This window comes from Ascidia mentula, chromosome 3 (assembly GCF_947561715.1).
Source record: "Ascidia mentula chromosome 3, kaAscMent1.1, whole genome shotgun sequence".
NCBI classification, from domain to species: Eukaryota; Metazoa; Chordata; class Ascidiacea; order Phlebobranchia; family Ascidiidae; genus Ascidia; species Ascidia mentula.
In genome coordinates, this window is record NC_138568.1 from 2,636,030 (window position 1) to 2,660,378 (window position 24,349).

Genomic DNA, 24,349 nt, shown 5'->3' on the forward strand with positions numbered 1-24,349 from the left:
GATTGGACATGGAAATGTAGGCCTACAAAGAATAATTCATGTAAGATATAAAGGGTTGTTTTCTGGCACTCATATATATGTGGTTAAAGAACCCATTCAGATTCAAATAACAGCTTGTCACTGAAAATCCTGTTTCCCATGTGAACTGTTAAGTGCTAGTTCATGTGACATGTGAATTGTTTCCTCGCTGCTCTGAGCCGCCTGTGTTGCAGTCAGGTGTTTGATTGATCATTCTATTCTATGCGAGACTCTTGTATAGAAAAAATATTCTCAGTTGTTCCTTCCAATCAAAATATGTTTATTCTATTCTATACGAGAATGCGAATGTTAACTCTGTAACGTATACTGTTTGGATTCACAAGGCCTGAAAGAATGAACATATTTTGATAGGAAGGAACGACTGAGAATATTATATTACTGGAAAAAGTAACAGGAAGACGGGTTTGATGACCCGAGGTACATTTGCCTTAAAACAGACAATAAACTCTAAAGTGAGGTTCACATAGGAACTCTACGTCTAACCTATTCAAGCCTTACCTATTGTGGCATACGTTGCAACCTCAACAATACCTTACTTTACTGAAAGGGATGCTTTATTCGTGTTTTACGCGTGGATTAGTATTTTATGCAGCCAAATTGCGTCATATGTTACACCAGTAAATAAAATACAAACACCGTTCGGCTTATTGTAGCAAAACAGGGGTTTTCCCTTACGCAGTGATTAAATATTTTCTGATTTCTATAGTTGCGCATCAAAAAAGAAAATACCAACTTCTGAGCGATTTTTAATGTAAGAAGTTGCCTTCCTTCCATGATAAAAACCGTAGGTAGTTAATTTTCACGGAATATATGTTTGAACTCTAAAACAAGGGAAATTCAAAATCACAGTTAATCGTTGTGAAAATGGTTTTCATTCAGTGGACTTTCACCTCATTTCGTTTTGGAAATTTGTCAAGTTGCTGCAGGCAGGATAAAGTAAAGTTATCAAACATTTTAAGCAATATTCAATGTTGCTACTAACATTGCCGACTTTAAGATGTCGTTTAACGATGAGTTTCTTGGTTTGTAGACTTTTCATTTGCAAATGTTGCAGAGTAAAGTAAAATAGATCATGCAGCGGTTAAACAGACTTTACAGAATCCACAGGCATTTGTCTTCCTTTTCCAGTCAACTTCACACTGCTCCCAGGGCCACTGTAACTCCAGAAAACCAACTCATTGATGAAACAATTAAGATCAAAATTGATGGTTTGTTAACAGAGTGGTAATGATTTTAAATAATAATAATAACTTGTGCTAAATGCTTCTACAATTTAATTTATTTTTAAAATTTAGGAAAATGTTATCATGAGGCATGTATTTTCTTATAGGCTTGCCCCCATCCGAAGATGTATCACTGTATGCTTCTCTTAAAGTTCCCAATGACACTATTTATGAGAGTTTCGCTCATTACCGGACAACAGATGCAGGTATTGTGTTTGGTATATCCCAAATTGAAGAAAAATGTTGTGTGAAAGAAATCTGCTCAATGAACTTTTTGTGAAAGCAAATTAAAAACTTTTTAATCTGTAATTTAGAGACTGTGTATTATTTGTGGAATTGTTTTTTTTTTGTATATGCTTGAAATAGTTTTTAAATGCCACTGAAGCAGACAAGGTCATTAAAGCAGGAACATAGTTAAGTGAGATTTTGTACATATAGGAAGCATTGATCTTATGAATGATTCATCGAATGGGGGATCTTATACAGGAGTTGAACCTATGGGGTTGTTTTGGTCAATGAAGGGATATTCAGCTAAAGTATATTTTTGTTTTATAATTGCTTTAATTTGTGTTTCCAATTCTGAGAGGTGAAAGTAAGTCAGAAACATTTGGAACACTGTTCCAGAAAAAGAAATCTTAGATGTTCCTAAGAATTCAATGGCTTGTGTGGCCCAAATAGTTATGACAAACTTAATTTAATAAATCTATTCACATTTTTAGGAAATCCCACCTATTGTGCAAAAACACATTTTTTCATGTAATTTCAATCGTTCTGACAAAGTATTTTTTCTTACTTTCATGACTGCTTTTTTCTGTTCACAGAACCGACCTTTTCGATATCCCGCTGATAGCATAGAAACACCAATATACAAAGTGTCCATTCACAAGGGAATATTTTGTGATGTTGAGCAGCTGAGGGACTTAAAGCCCCAAGACCCAAATAAACTGTTTGAATTTAACATACCAAGACCCATCATGTCGCCTGGTATAAAGCGCATACCTGTGCGTGACAACGGTTTGGTGGGAACACTGTTTCTGCCTGCCGGTCCAGGCCCCCACCCTGGTATGTAAGATGTACGTTGCCGTAGTTACAATGTGCTTATATTTTATTTTTACTTTTGTCACAGGTGTGATTGTGTTGTTCGGTGGCTACCCAGGTGTCAGAGAATATAAAGGTGCTCTGTTGGCGTCTAAAGGATTTGCTTCTTTGGTGCTGGCATATTATGGCACTGAAAATCTTCCCAAATACTTTATCAACACCCTAGATCTGTCATATTTCGAAAGAGCCATTAGTTTTATGAAACAACATCCTGACATTCGAAGTCAGAATGGAATTGGTTTACTGGGGTTGTGCAAAGGAGCCCAGATTGCCATGGCGATGGCAACATACTTCACTGATATCCGTTGTGTTGTTTGGATAAATGGCAGCATTATGGCTGTTACTGGAAGCCTTAAATATAAAGACAGGGTCTGGCATGAATACCCTCCACATTCTATTACACCAAATGCAGAGGGCAAAATTGTGTTGCGTGACTGTTACCATCTACCACCAATGAGTGAAGTGCCCAAGTTCGAAGGGTATTTTCCTTTCGAAAAGAAGCACAACATCTCTTACCTGCTTATCGCTGGCATGGTTGACCAGTGCTCACCATCTGCATACCTCACAGAAGCAGCTGAAATGCAACTAAAAGAATCTGGTCACCCTGACTATGAGGCATTTTATTATCCAGGTGCTGGTCATATCTTAGAACCACCCAATTTTCCATTCTGTTTCGAAACATACCAGAAAGATTACAAGTTTACTTTAGAATTCGGGGGAGAACTTCCACATCATTGCAGGGCAGAGAAAGATGCATGGGAAAGACAGATAAAGTTTCTGTCTGAAAAGTTGAATTAGACCATGTCTTTTTTGTGAATTTTTTTACATTATTCTTTTTTGTTCACTCTCAGGTATCATGCCACAGTGAAAGTTTTGTAATGTAATAGTGGCATCTTAGCCCTGTTTCGCCCACGTTTATGTGGAAACACTTCCTAATTTCAGAAATATTCAAGTTTTTGTCGTTGTGCTAATTCTCTCAACGTACATGTGCTGTAGCAAAACAATGGTCCTTCTCATTAGCGATTGCCACAAAATATAATAGGTTATAGAGGAATCGCAAATATCAGTGTATTCTGCATGCTCTCAAACCGAATTTAAAAATAAATAGCATGGGAATAATGCGAACAGTGATTCGTTAAGATTTTGCTAAGAAACACTGGCACCAGAATCGTCAGGCTTAATGTAGATTTCTATAAAAAGTCCATCTTTGGAGAGTTAGTGCAACGTTGATCGTCGCTATTTGCAAATAAGTGTTGTTCGACGGTTTCGCATGTTTAATTGATGTGGAGATATCATGTCTTTAGATAACGCACTTCCAGCGATGTTGTATGGGAAATTGTAAGTTCCTGTTTGTGAGAACTGTTTTATTAGAATTTCTACCTTAAAGAATGCTAATAATTAGTGTTGTAATAAATGTCTAGTCCAATATTAGGCCCATTTGACCGAAACAACTACAATTGTATAAAAAATGCATTTTATTTGTGATAGATTGAAATAGATTTCCAAATGGGAAAATGTCAAAAGTGAATGCAGGATTCAACGTCTGGCATTAACGGCAACGCACAAAACAGCCAAGTTGTTGCCAGGCGCGCTAGTTGTTAATTTTGGACGTTTTTCTTCGCTTCTAATTTTGGACCCTGAATCGGATGGGGCTTTCACAGAATGTGCGTATGTATCCGCGATGCCAGAACGCCTGATTTCAACTTACTTCCGCGAGTTTACATTCACGTTTTTGGCAAACATTTGCTGTGCAACTTGCAGAACGCACTTCCGTCATAATTCGTGAACACGCAAAGTCAAGATGTCAGGCTAGAGTGACACAACGAAGAAATGACACGATATTTCAGTGAAATGTTGGAAGGGCTATAAGGCGATAAAGTGATTTACATTGACCTAAACGAGTTGTTACAAAAATTGCAGCAGCACAGAATTAAGTTTAAAGCATGTATGTCATTACTCTGAAACAGTTAATTGGCGTCAAAATATTGAGACATGCTTTTCCTCGGCATACCAGATATCAGAACCTGCATTCTGAACCAAGAGCAACTGTGTTGGGTGAAAACCGACTTTTGGATGAAAACGTTGATATCAAAATTCATGGTTAGCATTATGGCCGTCTAACTCGAAAACCTATATAGTTATATTATCATTTAGGTTTGCCAGCTTCACAAGATGTTTCATTGTATGCGTCCCTCAAATCCTCAAAAAACACATGGTATGAGAGTGTGGCACACTACCGTTCATCTAATGCAGGTAACATGGTGTTACCAAATCTCGTGTTCGAATTTTGTCATTCAGATTTAGTTTAGCTGTTTTGTTTTCAGGAATCATTGATCTGATGAACGATCCTTCCATTGGGGGATCGTACAGTGGAGTTGAACCTATGGGTTTGTTTTGGTCAATGAAACCCTACACCAACGATAATGTAATTATCCGATGAAACAAAATTGCTATCTTTTCAACAAGCCATATATTATTTGTAGAAACATCCTGTTCGTTACCCAAACACAAGCATTGAAACGCCAACGTACAACATATCTGCTCACGAAGGCAAACACAGTGAAATGAAATCGCTTAGGATGAAAGAAAGACAAAGGGAAATGCTACAATTTTCCGTACAAAGACCAATTGTAACCCCAGGTGTTACTCGTATTCCAGTGCGTGAAAATGGCTTGGTGGGAACCTTGTTTTTGCCTGAGGGCGAAGGTCCTCATCCAGGTAAATCGGTCGACACTTATATCCTTTTTTAGTGCAAAGATTCCTTTACACAACCAAAACTGTTTCAGGTGTTATATTTCTGCTTGGAGGATATCCAGGTATAAGAGAATACAAAGGTGCTTTATTGGCATCCAGAGGTTTTGCATCGTTGGTTCTGCAGTATTATGGAATGGAACATCTGAACGGATTATTCGACACATTTGATCTTTCCTATTTTGAAAATGCAATTGAGTTCATGAAACAACACCCCAAAGTTCACAGTCACAATGGACTTGGCATATCAGGATTTTGTATAGGAGGGTCTATAGCGATGGCAATGGCAACTTATCTTTCAGATATTCGTTGTGTTGTTTGGATTAACGGTGCCATCAGTTCTATACTCGGTGGTTTCAAATACAAAGACAGATTTTGGCCGCAATTAGCCATGCAACCTCCGAAAATAAGTAAAGGTGAATGTGCTAAACTGAAGGATTTGTTTCATTTGCCTCCAGTTGATCAATTTTCACATCTTCCGGGTTATTTTCCGTTTGAACGCCAACACAATGTATCTTATTTGCTATTTGCAAGCATGGACGACCAATGTGCACCAGTGACGTACTTCGCAAATGTTGCCGAAAAGCAACTGCAAGAATCAAATCATCCTGATTATGAGGTTGTTTGTTATCCTGGTGCTGGTCATGTTCTTGAGCCTCCCAATTTTCCTCTTTGCTCGGATAATTACCAACCGGAATTTAGTGGGGTGTTGGATAATGGTGGCAAACAACCATTCCATTGCCGTGCAGAAGGAGATGTCTGGAAACGACAGCTAAAATTTTTAACAGAAAAGCTATGTGATTGAAATTGTTTCTTGCTGTTGGTTTTGTAACCTCGTTTCATCTGAAAAGGAATTTCTGTAAAAATAAAATAAACATTTGTATACGAACACTGCATTACTGGACTTCACATATTTTAGTTTGTAAATATTTTTTGAAAATAATGAACGCGACCCAATATTGATCATAAACTTGTACAAATTTGCGCTGAGCCCTTGTTGAAAATGTAGATCATTGTTGATGTCAATTTGTGCATGTTTGAGTTGTTTTACCAAACTAACCGAAACAATGTAAATAAATACATAGTACTACATAAAATGAGTGATTCTAGAAACGGAAATCTTGCTCTCCCGTTTCGAAAGAAGTTGGCTTTTACTTTGCCAAATACAAACATAAGGGAATAAAAGAACACACTTCAACGTGCCATGAAGAAGCACACACGCATTATGCTACCTTTGGAAGATCAATAGCCGAGGTGACGTTGTTAATTAATATATTTCGGTATCTGCGCAACCTTGTCACACAAACAAGTTTGGTAGGTAACCAACTGGAGGAAGTCATGTGAAATTATATGGACCAAGTTTCCAACACAATTTAGTGAAACTGATTTAAAACTAAACCAAGTTTGTCAAGCAAACAACTTTTTCAGGAAACCGCAATTGGGTAACCAGGTTTAAGTCCAGCAGTTAGATTTGCCTGGTAACCAAGTTTGTCAGGCAAGGGCTAACCTTTGAAGATATCACATAAAAGAATATGCATACTCTGTAACCACAGTTTTGAGGTTGCTCGAATGGAATATTTTGTAGATTCAATGGAATATTTTGAAACAACAAGGTGATATTTCATGAAAATTATCCAAGTCTACCAAATCCTTATTGTCGTTTTAATTCAGGATTTGCTGCAAGTATTATAAGGATTTAAGCATGTATGTCAAAAGTCTAAGGCAGTTATTTTGCGGTAGAATACTGAGAAATACTCTTGCACTGTATACCAGTCACGACATGTACACTGAGCCAAGGGCCACTGTACTGGGTGAAAGGCGACTTATTGATGAAAACGTTGATATCAAAATACATGGTAAGTTGTATATCGAGGCCTGAACTTGATGATTCACATCTTATTCAACTTCCATGTTTTTGTTGGTTATTCATGAAATGAAAATTACTATTGGATTGCTTTTTTATTGTTTTATTACAAATAGGTTTCTGTAACCATACATGTGATGTCGATTGCTTACGATACACGTTTACATTATAACACATGTAAATTGGTCGCCACTTACACAGGTTTGCCAGCTTCACAAGATGTTTCATTGTATGCCTCCCTCAAAGTTTCAAACAACACTTGGTATGAGAGTATTGCACATTATTGTTCATCTAATGCAGGTAAGATGCCGTTGTGAGGTTCATGATCGACACCACATAATTTCTGTAGCTTCATTTTGTGACCGCGTTGGGTCTCAAATCACCGTTATCTCATCAAACCGTCCAAACCGTCAAATTCGGCCTTGTCTTGTATTTGTTTTATTTATAATATTGGAAGCCAATCTCTGATTTGCGTATTCGTTTTGCCCACATGCCTTTCTTTGTAATGCACCGCAAAATATATTTAATTCGTATAGTCCTCTAAACGAAACGAGAAGTTCTTTGGAGTCTTAAAGCTGCTATAGGAAAAAAAAAACTTTTATTGCAATAAAAGTTGGATAGAGGAAAGGTCTGCAACCTTTAGCATATAGTTTGACTTTATATACTGAACTTAAGCATAGTCGAAAAATTATTTCAAATTAGCAGGGCTTATTTTGAACTGACCCTTTTTCAGCGTCGAATTTGTATTAAATAAAACTTCTATAAACCGTAATGGTCCACCTAATTGCGCCGAGAGTTTTATTATCAAAGTTTATTGATACTATATAGAGCCAAATTAGAAGATTGCAAGGGCGACTCCGGAGTCATGTGTTTCCAGCCTTAGCTATAGAGTAAGATAGCTATGTAGAGATTGTTCACAATTTACGGTGCGGGACCCGCGACTGCAATGTAAATTGTGTTGTTCTTTGCACGATAAAGTTTGGATTTGGCTTTGGAGCTTGATCGAATTGCAACTTTACACTAAAGCTTTTCGCAAAACTTTTTACCAACAAGAAAGAAGAACACTGAGCGCATTTGTTATTCTCCTTTTAAATGTAATAGCGTAGCAGATAATATATGGACGTTACGGCGTGACAATGCGCAAAGATCAAAGTACTTGTATTGTTTTAGAAAGAAACGATATTTCTAACAACAGGATCGTTGTGCAGCAGTGTATTTACATGCTAATTTTGTTGTTTAAAACATCGGACACAAAATCTGGCCCGCTGACGTCTTTACCTGATAAAAATTGGCCCGCAATAAAAAAGTAAATCGGTACTGACGTTTACTTTTTCTAAATTGTCTGATTTTTCTTAAATATAAAAAACTATTTTAGGAAGCATTGATCTGATGAAAGATCCATCTATTGGGGGAACGTACAGTGGAGTTGAACCTATGGGATTATTTTGGTCAATGAAACCGTATACCAATGACAATGTAACTGTAAATGAATTAAAGTTTATGTTTTTCTAACAAAGCTACATGTAATGTGTAGAAACATCCTGTTCGTTACCCAAACACAAGTATTGAAACACCAACGTACAGCATAACTGTTCACGAAGGCAAACACAATGAAATGGAATCATTTAGGACTCAAGAGAGACGAGAATTAAATCAATTGCTGCAGTTTTCTGTCCAAAGACCAATTGTAGCCCCAGGTGTTAAAAGAATTCCTGTGCGCGACAATGGTTTAGTCGGAACCTTGTTCCTTCCACAGGGTGAAGGCCCTCATCCAGGTAATTAGGTCATCACTGAGTAACAATTGCTAATGTTTTTTAGACTTACAATGTATGAGCTGCAGATAAGAACTGCTGACATTGAGGAAGATGTATTACGTAAAAACAAGGAGCCAATAATGCTTAGTGAGTTTCAGATATGCACACAGGTTTGGTCACTGAGGTAGATGACTGACGGCGGTTGGTCTAACGTGGTTCGTACCCAGTTTGGTACCGCGACGTAAACTACAAAGTCACAATTGTGACACTTTAAAGTGGAATAGCCCCTCTAGCTATTTAGATGACAAGACCGTCGCCAGTGAAACAATGCGCATATCTCCACTTGTCACTGATTATTACTGGTACATTGTTGGTACGTGATGTATTTTTCTTAACGTCAAGATATGTTGGTCTTTCGGAGACCTGAACATAGACTTTACAATTTTTTAGGCGTTGTTGTCCTGTTTGGAGCTCACCCTCGTATAAGAGAATACAAAGGTGCTTTGTTGGCATCCAGAGGTTTTGCATCTTTGGTTCTGCAGTATTATGGGATGGAACATCTGCCATCATTTCTATCTACACTTGATCTTTCTTATTTCGAAAATGCAATGAAGTTCATGAAGCAACACCCGAAAGTGCGGAGTCAAAATGGATTGGGCTTATTAGGTTTATGTAAGGGTGGAAACATAGTAATGGCAATGGCCGCACACCTCCCAGATGTTCGGTGCGTTGTTTGGATTAACGGTGGCATCACTACCGTAACTGGTAGCTTCAAATACAAAGAACGGTTTTGGCCAGAATTGCCAATGCTTCCAGTCAAAAAAGATCAGGACGGTTGTATCATTCTTAAAAATTCTTATAACTTGCCTCCAGTTAAGCAATTTTCCAAACTTCCAGGCTATCATCCATTTGAAGAAAGGCATAATATAGCGTATTTGCTGATTGCATCTATGGATGACCTATGTTTGCCGGTAGTACATAGTGCAACGGTTGCTGAAAGGCATTTACAAAAATCAAAGCATCCTGATTATGAAGTTATTTATTATACTAGCGCAGGACATGCTCTTGAGCCGCCAAACTTTCCATTTTGCTCAGAAACTTACCAAGCGGATGTAAAAGGTATACTGTACTTCGGTGGCAAACAACCTTTACATTGTCGGGCAGAAGAAGATGCATGGAAACGGCAACTTAAGTTTTTGTCGGAAAAACTGAATCCTTGAAATTAGTGACAATTTCCAAAAATTCATCCGGTAAGAAGACGCAAGAACGTATCCGCTGAAATTGAACAGTTTATTATCTTTGTTATCAACTTTAAAAGTACTTAAACTTGATCATTTAGGCTGTCGCGTATAACCCCATAATAAAGGACGAATGAGTCGTGTATTTTAGAACACATACATTTTCTGCTTGCTGCACTTTAAATGTATAGAATTATGTTGGGAAATGTAACTTCCCTCAGTCGGCGTGTTGACGATTCTCCATGTCATTTTGTGTATGTTTGAGTGTTTAAATTGTATGTCTAATTAACTGTGCCAATGTAACTAAATGCGTGGTGGAGTGAACGCGTTGCGACGTAATATTATGGGATGTGGGACAAATGGTCCAGCTGTTGCAGTCGGTAATAAAATATTTTCGCATCTTGCACTACCAAGCTTGTTTGGCAACAGCTAACCTTCGAAGAGGCCACGTGACATAAGTTTAAACAGATACCAAACAAGAGGCTATATATGGGGCCAAAGTGAAAATATTGTTGCTAGTTTGGGTAATTGGAAGAGTTTTAATGGACAATGATGTAGTTTTCAGTGAACTGCAAACAAGGGCCACTGTTTCGACTAAATAGGCCTCATTAATGCAGCTTTCGTGAAATACACTGGCCTTGCCAAGCAACACTTCCACCAAAGGGTCAAAATAACTAAGCAAGATTTCCACTTAGTGGTCTATGCAGTCGCCGTCACCCATTGAGACAAACCATTGAGCCAATCACCAATTTTTCATATTGTAAACATAAGTTGTGACCTTCGATAAAAAATGGTACCTAAGCAATCATAACAACAATGAAAAGAATGGCCTATAATATCAAGATATGCAATGTTTCAAAAAATAATCACCTTAGCGAAGCAAAAATAAATGGCAAGGATGCAAAATATACACGTTTCACACAATTTTCTAAAGTGTGTTAATTTTGATTGGGATTTTGTTATTTCCATACCGAAAACTGCAGTTTTTTAGTTTAGTTTTTTCGAGAAAAAGTCCAGCTGTCGTTTCCATGCATCTTCTTCTGCCCGGAAATGTATAGGTTGTTTACCACCGTAATCCACCACCCCATTTAACTCCGGTTGGTAATTATCCGAGCAAAGGGGAAAATTGGGAGGCTCGAGTACATGACCGGCACCAGGATAACAAACAACCTCATAATCAGGATGATTTGATTCTTGCAATAGGTTTTCAGCAACCCTTGCAAAGTATGTTGTTGGTACACATTGGTCGTCCATGCTAGCAATTAGCAAATAAGCGATATCATGCTTGTGTTCAAACGGAAAATAGCCAGGAAGTTTTGTAAACTTCTCGAAAGGAGGCAAATCAAAGAACTTTTTGAACCTGACGTAACCATCTTGATCTTTTTTAAGTGGATGCATTGGAAATTCGGGCCAAAATTTAGTTTTGTATTTGAAGCCTCCGGCTACGGAAGAAATGGCTCCGTTAATCCAAACCACGCAACGAATATCTGGAAGGTAAGTTGCCATTGCCATAACTATGGCTCCACCTTTACACAGACCTAACAGGCCAAGTCCATTCTGGCTATGAACTTTGGGATGTTGTTTCATGAACTCAATTGCATTTTCGAAATAAGATAAATCAAGTGTAGATAGAAATGATGGCAGATGTTCCATTCCATAATACTGCAGAACCAACGCTGCAAAACCTCTGGATGCCAACAAAGCCCCTTTGTATTCTCTTATACCTGGATATCCTCCAAACATTACAATAACACCTAAAACACATACTTCCAATTTCTAAAGGCAATGAACTTTGGCATATTGAAAGATACAACATGCCACGAAGACTGACATTATTCAGTAAGTAAAGTTTCCAAGGTATTATTAGCTCTTTACCTGGATGAGGACCTTCGCCCTCCGGTAAAAATAGAGTTCCAAACAAGCCATTTTCACGAACTGGAATACGAGTAACACCTGGGGCTACAATTGGTCTTTGTACGGAAAATTGTAGCATTTCCTTTTGTCTTTCTTTCATCCTAAGTGATTTCATTTCACTGTGTTTGCCTTCGTGAACAGATATGTTGTACGTTGGCGTTTCAATGCTTGTGTTTGGGTAACGAAATGGTTGTTTCTAAAAATAATATATGGCTTGTTGAAAAGACAACAATTTTTATTTCTTGGCATAATTACATTGTCATTGATGTAGGGTTTCATTGACCAAAATAGTCCCATTGGTTCCACTCCACTGTATGTTCCCCCAATAGATGTATGTTTCATCAGATCAATTTTTCCTGATCAAAAGCAATAAAACGTTACGTAAAAATTTTGACATGTAAGCGAATATACTGTTCAATTAAATGGATTTTCAAATATTTAAATCCAATTGTCTGTGTTTCTGGAACTTTCGTTGAAATTATGCAATGTTTGGACCAACTGCTATACAAACTAATGAAACAAAAAAAAACGATAACATCTTGCACTTTGGCAATGTCGAACACGAAACAACGCAACATCATATTATACCTGTTTCCGATGAACAATAATGTGCAATACTCTCATACCAAGTGTTGTTTGAAACTGTAAGGGAGGCATACAATGAAAAGTCCTGTGAAGCTGGCAAACCTGTGTAAGTGACAATATTTAAGCCTATTTTCTCCACAAACAATGGTGTTATACAATCATACTAATCACATCACATTACTAGCATCTGATGTACTTCATGATTACAATAAAACTTTCGTAAAGTAAAACCCTATCCAATAACTGTTCTTTGCATGAAAAGCAGCAAATATGGTATAAAGTGGTAAAGTCCTAATGAAACCATCAATGGCTTTGGTTGGGCCAGCACGACCGGTTGACGACCTAACGTCCTCCCAGTGCGAATGGCTGTGATCCTACGTCAAACGGTGATATTCTGTGAGGAGATCACCTCAAACATGGGCGCCTGACTCGAAAACCCTCTTGGTTTTCTTGGTGCCCATGTTTTATTTTGCATATTTATTGTTCATATACGCACTTAAATTATTTTTACGCAAAATAAAAATGATTACCATGTATTTTGATGTCAACGTTTTCATCAATAAGTCGGCTTTCCCCCAATACAACGGCCCTTGGCTTAGTGTGCAAGTCTTGGTGACCGATATACCAAGATGCAACCTCATTTCTCAGCATTCGGACACCACATAACCTCCTCAGACTTATCAAATACATGTTTAATCTTAATCCTACAATGCTAAAATCACTACTAAAAAAACAATACAGGTAAGTTTCCATGCCCAAAAACGTAGAAATTTGCTTCATTTACAAGGGGCCTCGGTAAATTTAATTACCTTTGCCAATAACTGTTTTGTTTTAATCAGAACAACTTTACTCGATTTACTAGCTGGGATGTAAAATGCTTTTTCTCTGTGAGATCCGCAATTGCAAACAAGTGTTTCCCGTTAGAACTTGTCGCGCGTCTATAAATAATGGCCCAGTTGTTTTGATTTAATGGTAAAAAAATAATGGCTGTTCATTACGTTAAAACGATGCCAATCAATTAGCAAATTTTTGCAAACGACAACTGTATAGGTCGTTCCTTCTGGAAACGCAAATGCTCCGGAATAAGAAAACAAATGTATAAGTTATTGTTGCAAAAATTAACCTACAGCGCTGCAACGAAAAAAAAATTACAATACTAGTTTTGTATGTTTTCCACGTTAGATGTTGTTTCGTCATTGTCAATGACAATAAAGCAGAACGACGTAAGATCAACAGGTGCTGGTAGAGGTGATTGTGCAAAATACGTACAGTTGTTGTTCTTTGTTCTATCAGTTCAAAGCTACCTTGTTGGTTAGCCAATTATCTTCCTGTTAACTGGTTGAGAATTTCATACAAAAGGATACAATATACACTAAAGTCGTATGACTTGAGGTTGGATCAATTGACCATCCCGGAGTGTGCAATGATTTGAAGCTGATGCAATCGCGCAAAGGTGTTGCTTACACTCACACCGATTGAATCGTACGTACGATTTCTACATATGAATATCGTGATGTGGTAAGTTATTGAACCTGGGATGTGCAACACGTCGATGGAAGATCGATCGAACCTGATTTTATGTTGTCTTTACAAAATAGATAAAATTAAACTTAATCGACAATTTTTTGACGAACTCATTGTGAAAACTAAAAGTTTAATTCATGTTCGCATGATTGACACATTATGCTTAAGTTTCGGTATTGGAAAACAACTATAAGCAGACTACCTTGCAAAAGTCGACTCAAGCAAACAATTAAACACAATACAAAAACAATCGCCACAGGTAACATCAGGTTATTATTCATTGGGATTGATTCACACATACGTTTAGTGACGACGGAAGCTTTACTTGTTGATGTGTCGACGACTTTAAAGCATGTGTTTGGGCCGTGCAACCGTTTTTAATCGCCATACAACCTTTTATTTAAGCTCCATACCGCCACCTATTGTTCCAAATGTTGACAATAGTATGTCATGTGACCGTTTCTTGGTGTTGCTTATAACGTCATTAACCCAGTGCACTGCCTAACCTGTCGATCATGTAACGCAGTGCTTCTCAACCAGTGGGACCATGTGCACTAGTGCGGATATGAAAATATATTGAGCGGATGGAAAACATGCTGCTGATAAGTACGGATGAAATTCGCCCGTAAATAGTGTTTTTAGTATACGACTTTTTTCATATTTGGTTACCTAAACACTTAAAAAATTGTCCAGCACGATAAGAGTATAACATACACTAGGGGTGCCACTACGTTTTTACAGCATGAGCTGGATTTTGCAAATACCTAAAAAGGATTTTGCAAATACCTAATAACATGTTTTGTCTCCCTGCAGAGCCATCATTGTTCATAAAATGTTACTACGCAGACCACTATTATATAACGCCACACCCAATTCTCATCACAACTAGACTTGCATACTTGCAACATCAGCAAAACCAAAATCGTTGGAGTCTATATAGTATATACACAATATTTAATGAAACTTTCGTGGCATAAAAAAGTGCGGACTGTCTGTAAAAAGGTTGAAAGGCACTGATGTAACGTATAGCACGTATAATATTTCTATGTTACGTTGAAACAAAGAACATAGAGACAGCTCAGTTTACGTCTTGTTAGAAAATATATGCGAAACATGTCTGTTCACATGGTAAATATAATGAGGCGAAATCATTGAGGAATACAGACGGACCAGGCTTAAATCAGTTGCTGCAGTTTTCTGGTCAAGGACTGCAGCGTTCAATTAAGGTTCGGTCGGCTGCTATAACTGAAAATAAGTCTGCTATGCGTGTTCTTTAATTGCTGTATAGACTACTGTTTTTGGACTCCGTAAGCATACTTACTTTACAGAAAGGCGCGTTGCAATATCATTGTACCAAGCGCGTTAGTGACTGAGCGAGTAACTTCTACGGCGTGGCAGTTGGTTACTTATGTGTCTGAGACTATATAGTTGGGTGACAGAAAGAATGAGAGACTGTCAGAGTATTTGCCAACGGGTATTTAACAACAACAAAAAAGGTTTGTCGTCGAGTCGCATGTCAGAAGAATGCGCGAGTTCTTCAGGAAAGCCTAACTCCGTCTGAAGCCTTCGGTCCGTCATTGTTCCAAATGTGTGAAAAAGTTGGGAAACATGCGTGTTGCTACAAGACCAATTGTTGGTCTGTCAGGTGTTAATCGTAATCCGACTGTGATAATAGCTTGGTGGGAATCTTGTTTGCACAAGAGGTTGAAGGTCCACAGTGAGGTAACTATAAGCTACTAATGTTATTTTGCCACACTGAATGTCAGTTTCTCCCTACTGACGTAACACATTTTACAAATTTATTAATTTATATTCAGTAATTTTATTTTTTGCATCCCTGTATTGGAGAATAGAAAGGCGCTTTGTTTGTATCACTGATGTATATTAAACACTAATAGAAATCAGTGGTTAGTATCCAGAGGTTTTGCATCGTTGGTTTTTGCGCGGAAATGCGAATCCTACTGGACTTGTTACCTTGCGCGAGAGAAACAAGAAAAAGGGAAATGGTGCCCGACTTGTGTACGTACAACTCCTAATCAAGGTAAAAGGTGTTTGTTTTCAGATCCAATACACGGTAAGTTAACCTCACCAAGACCTTATCTGGTGTTGCGCGCGATGTACTTTCTTAATATGAGACAGTTATTTAGGGACAGAACACTTATCAATACAATTGCTAGGTATACCAGTCACGACTTGCATACTGAGCCAAGGGCAACCGTGCTGGGTGAAAATCGGCTTATTGATGAAAACGTTGATATCAAAATACATGGTTTGTATTACTATATTAAAGACTTATGACTAGATAAACCTTGCAGGTTATGTTTATTAGCATGTTTACTGGAAATTTATTCATCAAAATAAATTATTCATCATTATAAATCATTTTGGCCTAATATTGTTTGTCACATGCACAGGTTTGCCAGCTTCACAAGATGTTTCATTGTATGCTTCTCTCAAAGTTTCAAACAACACTTGGTATCAGAGTGTGGCCCACTACCGTTCATCTGAAACAGGTAAACCTTGTGAGTTCTGTTATGTTTGTCAACTTTTCTGTCATAGTTGCCAAAATTATTTTAAATGGTTAAGTTTATTTATTTTTTGCCAGGAAATATTGACCTGATGAAAGATCCATCTCTTGGGGGATCGTACAGTGGAGTTGAACCTATGGGATTATTTTGGTCAATGAAACCGTACACCAATGACAATGTAATTGTAAATCAATAAAAATTGTTTTATTTTCTAACAAAGCTACATGCAATGTGCAGAAACATCCTGTTCGTTACCCAAACACAAGCATTGAAACACCAACGTACAACATATCTGTTCACAATGGCAGACATAGTAAAGTGGAGTCATTTAGGAGTAAAGAAAGACAAGCATTGAATGTACTGCTAAAGTTTTCTGTTCAAAGACCAATTGTAGCCCCGGGTGTTACTCGGATTCCTGTCCGTAAAAATGGCTTGGTCGGAACCTTGTTTTTACCAGAGGGCGAAGGTCCTCATCCAGGTAATCAGACTGTCAATTGAATTTGCATGTTGTGTCTTCTTTTCCTGGCCTACCGAATTGCTGACCAAAGACCATGTCTTTTCAGGTGTCATTGTAATGTTTGGAGGATATCCAGGTATTAGGGAATACAAAGGAGCGTTGTTGGCATCCAGAGGTTTTGCATCATTGGTTCTTCAGTATTATGGAATGGAACACCTGAAACCGTTCGTGGATACACTTGATCTCTCCTATTTTAAGAACGCAATAGAATTCATGAAGGCACATCCCAATGTGCGAAGTCAAAATGGACTTGGCCTGTTAGGTTTGTGTAAAGGTGGAGCCATAGGCATTGCAATGGCCTCCTATCTTCCCGCCATCCGGTGCATGATTTGGATTAATGGAGGCATTAGTGCTATAACTGGTAGTTTGAAATACAGAGATAAATTTTGGCCGCAATTGCCAATGCTTCCAATCAAAAAAGACAAAGATGGTTATGTTAGGTTGAAAAATTTTTTTGTCTTGCCTTCTGTTGATAAATTTTCAAAATTTCCTGGCTATTTTCCATTTGAACAAAGACACAATGTTGCTTATTTGCTCATTGCCGGCATGGAAGACCAATGTGTACCAGCAGAATACGCTGCAATGGTAGCTGAAAAACATTTGCAAGAATCAAAGCATCCTGATTACAAGGTTCTGTATTATCCTGGTGCAGGGCATGCTCTCGAGCCTCCGAACTTCCCTCTTTGCACAGAAACTTACCAAACAGAACTAAGTAGCATGATGGTTTTTGGTGGGAAACAACCTTTACATTATCACGCACAACAGGATGCTTGGAATCGACAACTAGAGTTTTTGTCTACTAAACTAAATGTGTAGTAAAGAATGTTTTTATTGAAGCACAACAGTAAATACTATTTTTGTTATAAGATAGTGTGAAAATCTGTGTGCTTTAATCTTGCCCATAGATTTGTGCAATATGTATTTTTGGTTTGTGATAAATTTTGAAACATTTTATTCACAATTGGAATTTTTATTCAATTTTTTTTTTGTTCTTTGAGTGTCAATTACAATCAGTGTTAACAATTCATGCTTCAATTCACTTTGCCAGACTTGATGGAGGCCTACCATCAAAAAAAGAAATTTCAGTAAAAGCCCAAGGATGTCAACACAAAAAATCAGCCAAATCCAAATGACAGAGCAGCCGAGAATTGGTATATTGCTTTATACCAAATAGTCTTGATAGTGCAGGCTCAGTTTAAACCTTCCATGTATACTGACTTGTTGCTAAATTATCTCTTAAAAAAGTTGTGCCTCCTCGGTTTGTAACACATGCATATTTTCGTCCAAATATTAACTCATCAACAAAAATAACAGTAGTATACCCAGGGATGAGGATGGTTTTGACAGTCTTCCATCACCGAAAGTCCTACCTCAAGTTGGTAAGAAAGTCTCCGTCTGCCATCATGTTGGCTGCAGGTCGGATCACCGATGGTCTTTTTTCGGTCACATGGTTGATTTGATACAACATGAGATCAGGACTAATCTGTGAGACCAAATTTCGATCTGTTTATTTGTAAAAAAAAGTCGAAAATATATTGGGTCATATCAAATACGAGGCAAAAACAAAGATAATTGCTGCAATTACGCGTCAACGGAAACTTAGAAGAAGTAGCGCAAGTTGAAAGACGTAACGCAAGCGAGATAACAAAAGCGAAGGCGACAGGACAGAAAGACAGGATTTAAATGCAAAAGAGTATAAAGCGGTTTCGAAAAACCAAGTTAAAACAAAATTTGTGTTAAAAAGGCCCTTTCCCGAAAACGTTATTGTCCTTGCGCACCAGCGTAGCCTGGCCACAATATTCCCCGTTAAATCGCCGAGCTCCTGAAGTTCAGTTGGCAAAACGTTTTTGGCCCTTATTAGCCAGCAGAGTCGTGAGTTCAAACCTCACCGTGTGCTTGATTTTTCAGATCTCGCTTCAACTTGTCGGAAAAGAATGGCTGATACAGCTAGGCTGCAATGCCTGCATGGGCTGTGAAGCCGGTAAACCTCATGATCTTAATACAATCGCTGCGCAGTGGGGCGATCCTGCTAATCATGTCCTTGCATGAAACATTACTGCATTGTCTGATTATGGTGGTAGAGATCCTCGGCGTATATGTATAAGTTGCCAGGCAGATTGTGCGCTTGCTCGCCAGTGTACCTTGGCTACAATATACCTGTGAAACTCCAGTAGCTCAGTTGGTAGAAAGTTTGGGCCTAGTTAGTTCAGGGACGCGAGTTCACCGGAAGCTTGAATTTTGTGATCTCGCTTCGATTTGTCGGAAAAATGGCTAATCCAGCTAGGCTGCATGAATCTGGTAAACCTCATGATTATTAATATCAATTCATATTTCTGCATGTTCCCCATCGAAGCTTTCAAATATTCAAATGCTCTAAAAATTCCAGGCCGCCGATTTTGTGTTTTCAACTTATGTTATAATACACATATCATAATCATAACCGAATATTAATATATATTTTTACCACAATTTTGATATTATTCGTGTGGTGATCGAACGCAACGCTTACACGGGCGCGTGTAATTAATCGTGCCTTTAGAAAAAACCTGGATTCCGATTACTACTTTTGACTTTTGACAGAAAAGGTCAGCTTATGATCTATATATACCCTGTAAAAAAATCATACCGCTACCTCGTAAGACGATCAAACAACTCGCGTTCAAAGTTTTGTTAATTTTATAAGGGATAAGTAGGTTAAGTATGCAATATGCATGTTATTAGTCTGAGACAATTTTTTGGTGTCAAGTTACTCAGAAATATTGTTGCATCCTGGTGTACCAGTCACCAATACTTGCACAGTGGGCCAAGGGCCACTGTGTCTGGTGAAAACCGACTTATTGATGAAAACGTTGACATCAAAATCCATGGTTAGTTATTTATATTGGTGATAACTTATGTGTTTAACAATTGATGTGGGCTAAATGTAGTTTGTCACATGCATAGGTTTGCCAGCTTCACAAGACGTTTCGTTGTATGCATCTCTCAAAGTTTCAAACAACACTTGGTATGAGAGTATTGCGCAATACCATACATCCGAAACAGGTAGCAGGATTAAATATTATGATTTTTTCCGGCATTATATCACATTAATTCAGCTGGTTATTGTGTTTCTATTGTTAGGAAATATTAACCTAGTGAAAGATCCATCTATTGGGGGAACATACAGTGGAGTTGAACCTATGGGACTATTTTGGTCAATGAAACCCTACACCAATGGCAATGTAATCAGGAAGAATAAATGAAATATATTTGGTGGATATCCAGGTAGAATAAATCAATATGTTATGTAGAAAACACATCTTCGATACCCTAATACGAGCATTGAAGCACCAACATACAACATATCTGTTTATAAAGGCAAAAACAGTGAAATGGAGTCATTTACGATTACAGAAAGACCACGATTAAATCAATTGCTACAATTTTCCGTACAAAGACCAATTGTAGCCCCAGGTGTTACTCGTATCCCAGTCCGTAAAAATGGCTTGGTTGGAACCTTGTTTTTGCCTGAGGGCGAAGGTCCTCATCCAGGTAAAGGGCTAATTACTATGTAGACCTTGCCAACGTTGCCGAAACATACTTATGTCAGTTATTAAGTATTTTTGTTGTATTCTGAGTATATAGAAACTGGTCCATACTGCTGAGTCAGTTTCTCAGCAGTATGGGCCAGTTTCTTCACTTTAAGAATGATGGGTAAATCCGTTGTTAGTTTTCCTATGTTTTTGTTGTGTGTTTCTTAATTCCAATAATCTTTGTTCTTTGAACGATGAACACAAATTAAAAACTTTCCACAACTTTTTAGGTGTTATTGTTATGTTTGGAGGATATCCAGGTATAAGAGAATACAAAGGGGCTTTGTTGGCATCCAGAGGTTTTGCTTCATTGGTTCTGCAGTATTATGGAATGGAACACCTGCCATCATTTCTATCTACACTTGATCTTTCCTATTTCGAAAATGCAATTGAGTTCATGAAGCAACACCCGAAAGTGCAGAGTCAAAATGGATTGGGCTTATTGGGTTTGTGCAAGGGGGGATCTATAGCGATGGCAATGGCAACTTATCTTTCAAACATTCGCTGTGTTGTTTGGATTAATGGAGCCATATCTACTGCAGCTGGTGACTTGAAATACAAAGATAAGTTTTGGCCACAATTGCCAATGCTTCCTGTTAAAAAGGATGAAGATGGTTATGTCAGGCTGAAAAATGCTTTCGACGTGCCTCCAGTTGATCAATTTTCAGAACTTTCAGGCTATTACCCATTTGAGCATAGACATGAAGTGTCCTATTTATTAATTGCTTGTATGGATGATCAATGTGTGCCGTCAGAATACACTGCAAAGGTTGCTGAAAAGCATCTGCGAGAATCGAATCATCCTGATTATGCAGTTATTTATTATCCTGGTGCTGGTCATATTCTTGAACCACCAAACTTTCCACTTTGCTTAATAACTTACCAACCAGAATTTGGAGGAATTCTGCGTTTTGGTGGCAAACAGCCATTGCATAGTCAAGCAGAAAAAGATGCCTGGGAACGACAACTCAACTTTTTGTCAGAAAAACTAAATATATGATGAAAATTTTTGTTGTGCTACCACAAAAAAGTCTTTTCTTGTTTCATGTGACATGATATTGTGTACACCTAAATCATATTTGTAAATACATGTGCTCTATTTGATATTGTTCATAGCAAAGACGTACTTCGGCCCAAATTGTTGTGCTTTTGGGTATATATGCAATTTGCAATTAGGTCTGTATTCTGTCTCAATATGCAACATCACAATTAATACCTCATTAAAACTTCTTCCTCAATAAAAAGTGTTTTGTTCGTTTGTGAGTATTGGATGCCTTACTAATGTTGGAGTCATCTTGAGTTTAGTTAAGTTTTGTGGTATACAACAGGGTTATTATAGCATAAATCCTGCAATGGCGAGACCCTTAATTGCCGCAGCAGCCAACGGGAAGATGCATAAAACGGCCACCATAGAACCACAACAAAACGTGCTGAAAGTTTGATTTTCATACCAAGGGAAATTCCAATAAAATCCCCTTTCATGCAACCAATGTTTTTTTGTTGGGTTTGCCATAAAAGCAATCTTTACACACGATGTACATTTTGTAGTAGAATTCATACTTACTTACTTACAAAAATTATTTTTGACCTGACCAACAATGGTCTTGGCGAAAACGGCAGTTTCAAAAACGTCAATTTTGATTTTTGTATTAAGCTTTTTTTTTTTACATGCAAAAGTTTAATCCAGTGCTGGCCTACAGGTGTTGCAAGTATTTCGCTCAGCACACTGCCAGTGTAGATGCGTAATCAACGTACATTATAAAAATACATATTAAAAATACACATGTGTGTTCACTACACCAGGGTGCAAAGGTTATCCAGGTAGGTAGGTACACACTATGTCAACAAGGTGGACACTGCTATGTCATCCTTAAGGCTTATTTGTTAAATGCCTGTAAGAATGACAATAATATAACATATGTGAGCTGCAGACAGATGGCTGATGTCAAAGCTTTGTACAGTTTGGCAGGAAACAACAGCAGAAATTAGGTGTGAATAATTTTAACCTAAATACTTGTTTTTTTGTTTTTCTTCTTTTGTTTGTTCCTCTACGGTAGCGACATGCTAAAAACTACATTCACAATTTATCTAAACTTAAAAACATGTCTCCACGGGTTATTGTAAGCCCAGAACCAAGTCTTGCAGATGCTGAAGTGGACATAACTTGCTGTGGTAAGCAAACTTTTTCCAAACCCATAAAATCTGTACATTAACTCAGTTAAATATTTAGGTTTACCTGCAAATACTTTGGTAACATTAAGAGCAACATCACATTCAGGACAAAATGCATTTGAAAGTTATGGAGTTTTTCAAGTTAATGAACATGGTAGTCACAACTTTTGCAGACTTATAATTTTTTTCAGAAGTTTATAATGCTTAAAAGCTGTTCTGCAGGTGAAATTAATTTGGATAAACAACCATCACTTGCTGGGTCCTACTTTGGAGTTGACAAAATGGGGTTGTTTTGGTCTATGGACCCATCGCCATATAACGATGTACTTGTCATATATTATTTTCTAACATGTTGAAATAAATAGCTAACAATACCAAATTTTGTTTTCAACAAGGTTCAGTTTTCAAGGTTTACTGTGAAGGATGTTGCAAGGCCGAACATAATTGTCATTCGTGTGTATAACAAGCAGTTCTTCTCTATCAAAGATTTGATTTTATATGATGAAAAAAATGTTGTCGCAAGTTGTCAAGTAACCAGATTATACATGAAGCCAGGAACAAAACGTGTTGTTGTAAAAGAGCAAAATGTTAAAGGAACGTTATTTATTCCACCTGGCAATGGACCTTTTCCTGGTAAGTTGTGTGGATAACAAAATGAAGATAGTTTTACAGGCAGTTACCACTTCTGAATACATTTTTAGGGGTTATCTATATTCTGGGTGCAATGGCCAACCCAATTGAAACTCATGCATCATTAATGAGTTCACATGGTTTTGTAACATTCAATCTCAAGTATTTTGGGTTTAAAAATTGGGTTTTCAACATAGACATGACTCAAATGGAAAGTGCACTTAATTTTGTGAGAAACCTTGCTGTTGTAAAGTATGATGGAGGTGTATCTGTGGTTGGAGTGTGCAAAGGTGGACAGTTTGCCTTGTGCATGGCCGAATGTCTTGATGGCATAAAATCTGTTGTTGCCATAAATGCTCCGATAGCTCCAGTGCACAATTCTCACCAATACAAAAATAAAAGCTGGTCTACATTAGACACCGACGAGGTCACTCCATACACATTTGGCAAGCATGGTGCATTGCTTTCAAGAACTCTAATACCAGTGCTGACAGATTTTGATGAAGACACTCTTTCAAAATCATTGTTTAAATTTTACACAAGGCATGATGTGCCATGTCTTGTGGTTGCTGCTTTGGGGGACAGTAATATTCCCTCAGAACATTACTGTAACAAAGTGGAAAGATTGTTGAAAACTGCAAGACATCCCCACTATGGCATTCTCAGATATGCAGGAGCAGGACATTTACTTGAACCTCCTTACACCCCATTCTGTTGTAGGAGTTCTGGAAATCCGTTTACTGAACTTTTTGAATGGGGCGGCATTAAAATTCCTCACTGTAAAGCACAGATAGATTGCTGGAAAAATATAACTCATTTTCTTCATGATAATGCTATGGGGTTACCAACATCCAAGCTGTAGTGTTATTCCATCTCCATATATATGTGGTCCGAATAGCTGTTAACCTAATTTTCCATTGTTATTTATTTTCTTGTTAAC

General features: G+C 37.7%; 6 protein-coding genes across 7 annotated transcripts; 5 read left to right on the forward strand and 1 right to left on the reverse strand.

Annotated features, from left to right (window-relative positions):
- The first annotated feature begins 1,073 nt into the window (after nucleotides 1-1,073).
- Nucleotides 1,074-3,445, forward strand: LOC145894885 (bile acid-CoA:amino acid N-acyltransferase-like). The gene is made up of 5 exons (XM_082983553.1): nucleotides 1,074-1,247; nucleotides 1,370-1,468; nucleotides 1,701-1,798; nucleotides 2,084-2,324; nucleotides 2,389-3,445. Exons 1-5 carry the CDS (start codon nucleotides 1,112-1,114, stop codon nucleotides 3,156-3,158), a joined length of 1,344 nt encoding a protein of 447 aa, XP_082839679.1. The 5' UTR covers nucleotides 1,074-1,111; the 3' UTR covers nucleotides 3,159-3,445.
- Nucleotides 3,446-4,303: 858 nt separating this feature from the next.
- Nucleotides 4,304-5,916, forward strand: LOC145894682 (bile acid-CoA:amino acid N-acyltransferase-like). Its single transcript, XM_082983318.1, has 5 exons — nucleotides 4,304-4,460; nucleotides 4,515-4,613; nucleotides 4,685-4,785; nucleotides 4,844-5,078; nucleotides 5,147-5,916. The coding sequence occupies exons 1-5, from the start codon at nucleotides 4,304-4,306 to the stop codon at nucleotides 5,914-5,916; spliced, it is 1,362 nt and encodes a 453-aa protein (XP_082839444.1).
- Nucleotides 5,917-6,891: 975 nt separating this feature from the next.
- Nucleotides 6,892-9,949, forward strand: LOC145894683 (acyl-coenzyme A thioesterase 1-like). The gene is made up of 5 exons (XM_082983320.1): nucleotides 6,892-6,967; nucleotides 7,177-7,275; nucleotides 8,351-8,451; nucleotides 8,510-8,750; nucleotides 9,180-9,949. The coding sequence occupies exons 1-5, from the start codon at nucleotides 6,892-6,894 to the stop codon at nucleotides 9,947-9,949; spliced, it is 1,287 nt and encodes a 428-aa protein (XP_082839446.1).
- Nucleotides 9,950-10,954: 1,005 nt separating this feature from the next.
- LOC145894684 (bile acid-CoA:amino acid N-acyltransferase-like) lies at nucleotides 10,955-13,156 on the reverse strand. The gene is made up of 5 exons (XM_082983321.1): nucleotides 12,997-13,156; nucleotides 12,470-12,568; nucleotides 12,137-12,237; nucleotides 11,843-12,077; nucleotides 10,955-11,721 (listed from the first exon to the last, which is right to left on the reverse strand). The coding sequence occupies exons 1-5, from the start codon at nucleotides 13,154-13,156 to the stop codon at nucleotides 10,955-10,957; spliced, it is 1,362 nt and encodes a 453-aa protein (XP_082839447.1).
- Nucleotides 13,157-16,056: 2,900 nt separating this feature from the next.
- Nucleotides 16,057-21,818, forward strand: LOC145894686 (uncharacterized). Its single transcript, XM_082983323.1, has 11 exons — nucleotides 16,057-16,259; nucleotides 16,405-16,503; nucleotides 16,596-16,696; nucleotides 16,756-16,996; nucleotides 17,082-17,850; nucleotides 18,350-18,414; nucleotides 19,735-19,902; nucleotides 19,979-20,077; nucleotides 20,156-20,256; nucleotides 20,326-20,566; nucleotides 20,838-21,818. The coding sequence occupies exons 1-11, from the start codon at nucleotides 16,106-16,108 to the stop codon at nucleotides 21,605-21,607; spliced, it is 2,808 nt and encodes a 935-aa protein (XP_082839449.1). The 5' UTR covers nucleotides 16,057-16,105; the 3' UTR covers nucleotides 21,608-21,818.
- Nucleotides 21,819-22,668: 850 nt separating this feature from the next.
- Nucleotides 22,669-24,278, forward strand: LOC145894361 (bile acid-CoA:amino acid N-acyltransferase-like). Of its 2 annotated transcripts, XM_082982921.1 has the most exons (5): nucleotides 22,669-22,779; nucleotides 22,838-22,933; nucleotides 23,002-23,102; nucleotides 23,175-23,412; nucleotides 23,481-24,278. In XM_082982921.1, exons 1-5 carry the CDS (start codon nucleotides 22,710-22,712, stop codon nucleotides 24,269-24,271), a joined length of 1,296 nt encoding a protein of 431 aa, XP_082839047.1. In that variant the 5' UTR covers nucleotides 22,669-22,709; the 3' UTR covers nucleotides 24,272-24,278. The 2 variants fall into 2 exon arrangements, with proteins under 2 accessions (XP_082839047.1, XP_082839048.1); XM_082982922.1 differs by lacking the exon at nucleotides 22,838-22,933 and having other exon boundaries at nucleotides 22,707-22,779.
- Nucleotides 24,279-24,349: the final 71 nt, after the last annotated feature.

What these genes read in the sequence shown, in the direction of transcription:
- LOC145894885 (XM_082983553.1), top strand. Translation starts at nt 1,112, where the DNA reads ATGCAGCGGTTAAACAGACTTTACAGAATCCACAGGCATTTGTCTTCC. An exon ending in TTACCGGACAACAGATGCAG is followed by an intron (nt 1,469 to 1,700) that starts GTATTGTGTTTG and finishes TTGTACATATAG; the next exon opens with GAAGCATTGATCTTATGAAT. An exon ending in CGGTCCAGGCCCCCACCCTG is followed by an intron (nt 2,325 to 2,388) that starts GTATGTAAGATG and finishes CTTTTGTCACAG; the next exon opens with GTGTGATTGTGTTGTTCGGT.
- LOC145894683 (XM_082983320.1), top strand. Translation starts at nt 6,892, where the DNA reads ATGTACACTGAGCCAAGGGCCACTGTACTGGGTGAAAGGCGACTTATT. An exon ending in CGTTGATATCAAAATACATG is followed by an intron (nt 6,968 to 7,176) that starts GTAAGTTGTATA and finishes CCACTTACACAG; the next exon opens with GTTTGCCAGCTTCACAAGAT. An exon ending in GGGTGAAGGCCCTCATCCAG is followed by an intron (nt 8,751 to 9,179) that starts GTAATTAGGTCA and finishes ACAATTTTTTAG; the next exon opens with GCGTTGTTGTCCTGTTTGGA.
- LOC145894686 (XM_082983323.1), top strand. Translation starts at nt 16,106, where the DNA reads ATGTACTTTCTTAATATGAGACAGTTATTTAGGGACAGAACACTTATC. An exon ending in ATACCATACATCCGAAACAG is followed by an intron (nt 20,078 to 20,155) that starts GTAGCAGGATTA and finishes TTCTATTGTTAG; the next exon opens with GAAATATTAACCTAGTGAAA. An exon ending in GGGCGAAGGTCCTCATCCAG is followed by an intron (nt 20,567 to 20,837) that starts GTAAAGGGCTAA and finishes ACAACTTTTTAG; the next exon opens with GTGTTATTGTTATGTTTGGA.
- LOC145894684 (XM_082983321.1), bottom strand. Translation starts at nt 13,156, where the DNA reads ATGTATTTGATAAGTCTGAGGAGGTTATGTGGTGTCCGAATGCTGAGA. An exon ending in CGTTGACATCAAAATACATG is followed by an intron (nt 12,569 to 12,996) that starts GTAATCATTTTT and finishes TCACTTACACAG; the next exon opens with GTTTGCCAGCTTCACAGGAC. An exon ending in GGGCGAAGGTCCTCATCCAG is followed by an intron (nt 11,722 to 11,842) that starts GTAAAGAGCTAA and finishes TATGTGTTTTAG; the next exon opens with GTGTTATTGTAATGTTTGGA.
- LOC145894682 (XM_082983318.1), top strand. Translation starts at nt 4,304, where the DNA reads ATGTATGTCATTACTCTGAAACAGTTAATTGGCGTCAAAATATTGAGA. An exon ending in CTACCGTTCATCTAATGCAG is followed by an intron (nt 4,614 to 4,684) that starts GTAACATGGTGT and finishes TTTTGTTTTCAG; the next exon opens with GAATCATTGATCTGATGAAC. An exon ending in GGGCGAAGGTCCTCATCCAG is followed by an intron (nt 5,079 to 5,146) that starts GTAAATCGGTCG and finishes AAACTGTTTCAG; the next exon opens with GTGTTATATTTCTGCTTGGA.
- LOC145894361 (XM_082982921.1), top strand. Translation starts at nt 22,710, where the DNA reads ATGTCTCCACGGGTTATTGTAAGCCCAGAACCAAGTCTTGCAGATGCT. An exon ending in TTTTCAAGTTAATGAACATG is followed by an intron (nt 22,934 to 23,001) that starts GTAGTCACAACT and finishes GCTGTTCTGCAG; the next exon opens with GTGAAATTAATTTGGATAAA. An exon ending in TGGCAATGGACCTTTTCCTG is followed by an intron (nt 23,413 to 23,480) that starts GTAAGTTGTGTG and finishes ATACATTTTTAG; the next exon opens with GGGTTATCTATATTCTGGGT.